Below are 6,000 nucleotides of genomic sequence, written 5' to 3'. Positions count from 1 at the left end.
CAACACTTACTCGTCCAAGTGTTGACGGAGATTGCATTTTGGTGTGTGATAAATATGATAGTGATTATCCTCCATAAAGGTGTAGTTTTTCGCGACACACCGAGAGGCAAACAATAGCAACACACCGGAAACACACAACCAAATATCTATAGCTCAGCTGCATTAGGGAGGAGACAAACTTTTAAACAGAACCCACAAGACTGATTTTAATCTTGAATATATGTACAAATTTATTATGTACTAATGGAATTCATCATATTTGTACACGGTTGGATCTTGTTATCAATAATACATGTATATATATTTATGTACAACTGTAAAAAATATCTGTGATATACAAAAATAGCCATATTTCAACCAGTTCCTTGTTAAATAGGTTAGGACAAGGTTATAACAGTTAAAATCCTAAACTAATGATGGAGGAGTTGACATCCCCTCCTTAAACGTGTATGTCACGGCTACACACGGATACATGATGGCCACAGGCTATACTATTATACACCTACAGTTTGAACATGTACCTGACCATTTAAGTTCAGAAATACAGGTAAATAGTAAACGTCAGCATTTTCCTATTAGGCTCTTGATTCTGAATTACAAATTGTGTATAAAAACATGTGCAGTAAGATAGGATTAACATTCGATAAACTGACATAGTAGTCGTACAATGTTGATTACAAAGAGGTCTAAGGGAGATAACTCTAGTATTAAAGGGAGATTTGTGCTTCAAGACTCAAATTCAATTTTAATAATTTTGAGAACGTTTCTATTCACTTACACTACTGTAACAAGGACACAAGGAATTGTCTGTTAATACAGCAAGTGGTGCTACTAAAGTTGGTCCTAACACACTAGAATACATTCAGTGATAAATACTACGTATATACTGTTAGTGTGATATTTCGGTAAGAATAATTGAAACTTCCCAGATAAGGGAGATAACTCGAATATCAAAGGGAGATAATCGTGTGACTTTAAGGGAGCAATTCTATCAATAAACAATACAACCTCCCTCACTAAAAATCTTCATTGTGTCGTGTTGAATATGCACCAGTTTGTGTGTATAAATATCTCAATGTCATGCTCAAGTTGATTTCTTTCTACATCTTAATCTTTATATAGAAAAAAAATGTTACTTTTCATTTTGTGCTGCTGTTTGCTGATGTACAGTTTTAATTTTATCTTTTTGTTTTGAATTATTTTTAAGACCACATAAATTCACACAATCGTACTATGAATACATTCATATTGAATTTTCCAAGAATGAAAAAGAACAAGCAAAACCAGTTCATTACAATTTAAAAAGATATATACACCAAAAATTGATATAACATATACACCCTCCTCTTTGTAACTTCCTCCAGAAAAGCATAGGAGTGGTACAGCAGCGGCCTGACCGATGTAGACAATTCCTTCCCTGTGTGGTCACAACAGGATAAGGTTGTGCTACATGTTAACATTCAACTTACATAACTGATAACTAATTATCAAAATAATGATCAAGAAGAAGAAATTCTAAATAATAAACGTTTACAAAATTTTAAACCTCAAAGAAATTATAAAATGGATGACATCTGGTATTTTCATCCCTTAAACAATTTACTAAATTGTTTTAGATGGTCCCTGAAATGCTAATTAGCCATACAGACAAGACAGTGATATGTTTATTGATTTTAAGTACAGCTTGATGTAATAAGGACAAGTTGTCCTGGTAATGAACCCACTGCTATCAAAACTATCAACAAGTAAGAAAATAATTCTGAAAACATTTAACCATGATTTTTCAAAAATATTCGCTTTTTGTATCCTAACATGTAAATGAGAAAAACTTTAACCAGAAAATTTAAAACAAATAACATGATGTTTTAGAATAACTACATGATGCTGTATCATATGAATGGTAAATCTACAAATATACTCGTGATCTGATCTAACTGGTGACATTTCACAGTTACCTCCCTTGCCTGCTTTCCAGACTTTAAAAATCGCAAGAAAGAAATGACATGTTTTGTAAAATAAATAACAAAGGTAAAATAATGACCATGAATTGCTTATATTATGAAAATTTTAACACTTTTTCAATTTAAAGTAGCTTTGCCGACATCACCGGAAAAATCATGCGATTTGTGTACAGTTATAAATCATTCCCTATACCAACTTTACAATAAGCTACAGTTCTTATGAGAAAGTGTATAAGTTGTTGTATTGTTTTCATATAAGTTTGTTTATTTGACAGCAATATATAGAAATCAAGACAACTGGTTCACAGTATCAACAACTTGATCTTAAGGTCAGTGAGTTTACTGAGAAAAAAACATGATTTTATGTCCCAACAAGAAAACGGACAAAGTACCAGTGCTGCAATACCTGCAGCAAATCATTTTTATTTGTGAACATTTTTAGAAAAAAATACCTCTCTGTACTACAGAAACCAAACTTGTGACTTTTTCAGTTTTCAGAATGAAGAAAGTCTTAATTCCAGGGTTCTGTAGCGAGATTTTGACCTCTTACAAGTACTTTTCATCGGATGAGAAAAGTCAGATCATGAGGTATGGAAGTTTTTATTGTGTACCGTATTTAATCACAAATAAGCCCCTCCCCTTGTAACAAATCAACCAGAATTTGGCAGGGCGCTTACTTGCAAGCAGTCCCCCATTTACAATCATTCAATATGGCCACCATCTTGGACATTCCCTCTTTTGACCACAAAGCATGACTTGACATTTCCTGTAAAGCAGAAGGGGCTAAAATGTGAGCGCCCACCCTGTTCCTTGGACATTTACGGTAGTAGAGAGGAGCTTATTTGTAGTGGAATAGATACGGTACATAAAACAATACATTTTGTAGCACTGACAGACACATACAGCAAAACATCTAGATACTAGTAATAATAACAGTATAATGAACACCTCCTGTTTTCAATTAAAATGAAATAACAATGTAATGTAATTAAACATTTTTAAGATTAGAAAAATATATTAAATTCTTGGAATAACACTTTGTTCCATGATAAGTTGAAAACATCTAGAATTATAACATCTTTGACACAGGCCAACACAGGGAACAATGCTCAAAGCTGAAAGTTCAACACACGACAACACAACATAGAAATTATTACATGTTGGAATGTTCACCTTGTGACTTTTTAAACTTATCACACTGTGGATATTTTCTTATTCACGCTATGAGTCAATATTTTTATGCGGATATCTTCGCACTAACATTACTCAATGTGAAAAACATTTCCATATTGCAAAAAAATCCGATTTAATATACTCTTAATGAACTCTCCCAGAGTAATAGCATGGGACAGTTCCTTTTGGAAAAGAAAGCAACACTCTTTTGATTATCAATGAAGAATCACATGATTTGAAATAAACATCCACATACAACTGGTCCCGATTTTTAAGGGCGAGAAAAACAGAAATGATTTATTTCTGGATTATTAATGCCTACATGTCTTTCAGTCCTATAACTGTCCAGGGGGGACACTAAACCTCGAGTTTTACAGGTTTTCGTAAAAAAATAAAAAATAAATGCAAATTCAAGGACAGTCCAACTGAACATGTCACCCAAAAGTAGCAACTTCCTCAATATCTAGAAAGTTGTCAAGATAATCCGAATCCTACTGCCTCCGTTGTCTCAATGATCACGTGATTGTTTTGTCATTGTTGTATCACTATGTTGTTACCTATTGCGCAGTTGATGTGCATCTGATGAAATGAAAATGCTCTGTTAAAAATACCGGTATGCTTACACAGGGCGACATAAGAAAACTACTGTAAATTTATTTATTTTAGCGATTTCAAGTTTAAGTGTATCTTCCAAGTTTCATTGGATTAGCGTACTGATGATAACACATTCACAATGTAAAGAGTAGAAGAAATATTAACTAGAGCAATATTTGAAACGTGAAAAATGCTAGAATAAGACTTCCGCTAAGATATGTATGGTATAATAACAGTAAGTACATGTAATAATCTGCGAGTCTAAATTTGCTTAGGTATGAATATGATCATTGACATTGGTTTGATAAAACATTTTTGTCCCCATCTGGTAATAATAGGCAAGGTGAATTTAACTGCAGTAAGTCCAAACTAAAAAAAACATGTTTGTTTCCCCGTTACACATCTGATCTGAAAACAAATTGGGGTTGGTAGGTTTAAAATGATATTTTTCAATATTTTTATTCAGTTGATATGATTTTGACTTTAATAGTTCTTCCTTGAAAATTGCCAAGAAAAGTTTAGGGTAGGCACTAAAAACTATGGTTTGTAGGGTAGGGTTACCGGAAACGAAAAAAACCCTATTTTGGCCTAAGGAATTTCATCATACATGTGTTGATTTTATCATTGGAATGAATGTTTTATATAATACAATGTTTCCATGTGTGAAAAATGATACGGGATAATAAATGAGTCACAGTTAGGCCAAAATAATCTGGCAATAACGATATCTTTAATGTGTATTTCACAAAAAAAATATTGAAACAAGACTCTGATGTAGTCTTCATCATAAGCTTTGTGATATAATCCGAATACTGTATACCAGGAAATGTTTCGCAGCATCAAACTTTCGCCCTTCACCTTTGAATTCGCCAAATGTTAACTCCACCTTTCATATCTAATGACTATGAGAATGATATTGTTGACTAATTTTCGCTATAATGATTTGTCATCCTTCTAATTTGTAACACTCTTTCTGATTGGATATTTTGCCTGAAATATAGACCCACTCTACCAGGGTCTACATAAGCATGTGCGACGGGAGATAACTTGAACAGAAAATCTCTCTTCATAACAACAAAGATGGCGTCTGATAAACACAATTGTTTGAGGTTTGCCAATCATTTACAGGATGAAACAGCCTACAAGCAATCTAAAACGACAGCAATTCACTGAAACAAGCTATGAGGGGCTGCTAGGGTGCTAATTACAAAGATGGTTGTGTATTGTACGAAATATTGCCGAAAAGATGTCCGGTAGGGGCTACTGTATTTTGATAGCAGTCAAGTACAACTCAAACTCACAAAGTGACTTATAATTTTGAAAAAAAATAATAAAAGATTGTCAGGGTGACTAATTCGTTATCTCAGGGTTAAAGAAGAAGGGGTCTACTGGCTCACAGACCCCTTTGATCTTTATAGACCAGACGGGGTCAATGAGCCCATAGACCCCTCCTAACCCAGAGAAAACTAATAATATTCGCCCTCAATCTACAGGGCGAAAAAAACCTGCAGTGAACAATTTCCCGGTGTACAGTATATCAGGTCTATAACATACAGCGTCTTAATGTTTACTGCACCAATATTCCATTCTGCTGCAAAAACTACCAATATTTCATGGATCAGACACTCCGGGCACCTGACAATAAATCAGTTTAGGCGTGGAATATATGTCACGCTGAATGATCAAAGAATGGAGATATATATGGCATCCATCGGTGACAATGACTGCAATGATAAAGACAGATAAAGTTTGAAGCTGGTGGGTATAAAGGTCACAGGTCGTTCTTCACCTTAAATGAATGCTCCCTAGTTTCAACTTTGTGAGAAATGACTGCTCCTTTACAAGGCAACAAGCAAGTCCATGACTGAAGTTACAAACACGATAAAATATTGAAATCTTCTACGGCATTTCAAACGTCCTTGTTAAGAGATTTCAATACATGAAACGTGTTCTCCACCCCTAAAACGATTTCCCACACTTGGATGGCAACCTGCTAAGTTAAGGTCATGACCTTTGTAATGCAAAGATTGTAGTTGCCTTAATTAGAAATTTGTGACATCACAGATTAGCACTATGGTACTCCTGGGATGTCATTGGCACAAATATCCTGGTCTCTCTAGGTCAAAGGTCACACACTTGGCATCGTGACCTCAGAGTAGGTCGTTGGTCCAAGGTCAGTGTCAAGAATCTGTATGGGACGCCGACTCCGCGGTTTGTCTTCAAACGTAAGGTCTGCATACTGTAGTTCACCCTTCGGTTTGTCAAACTGGAA

The 6,000-nt window shown here is 34.6% G+C and overlaps 1 protein-coding gene across 2 annotated transcripts in view; it reads right to left on the bottom strand.

The window, feature by feature from the left end:
- Window positions 1–204: 204 nt before the first annotated feature.
- The window catches only part of LOC110462559 (cell adhesion molecule 2-like), a 39,980-nt gene continuing 34,184 nt past the window's right edge, over window positions 205–6,000 (bottom strand). For both annotated transcript variants that reach the window (XM_021516550.1, XM_021516549.1), the window contains exon 9: window positions 205–5,994. In XM_021516550.1, coding sequence (XP_021372225.1) covers window positions 5,857–5,994 — 138 coding nt within the window. In that variant the 3' untranslated portion in view covers window positions 205–5,856. The remainder of the gene's footprint in view (window positions 5,995–6,000) is intronic.

The sequence above is a fragment of the Mizuhopecten yessoensis genome, unplaced genomic scaffold (genome assembly GCF_002113885.1).
Source record: "Mizuhopecten yessoensis strain PY_sf001 unplaced genomic scaffold, ASM211388v2 scaffold10803, whole genome shotgun sequence".
Taxonomy (NCBI): domain Eukaryota; kingdom Metazoa; phylum Mollusca; class Bivalvia; order Pectinida; family Pectinidae; genus Mizuhopecten; species Mizuhopecten yessoensis.
The sequence above is the reverse complement of the archived record's forward strand: the minus strand, read 5'-3'. Positions and strand labels throughout refer to the sequence as shown.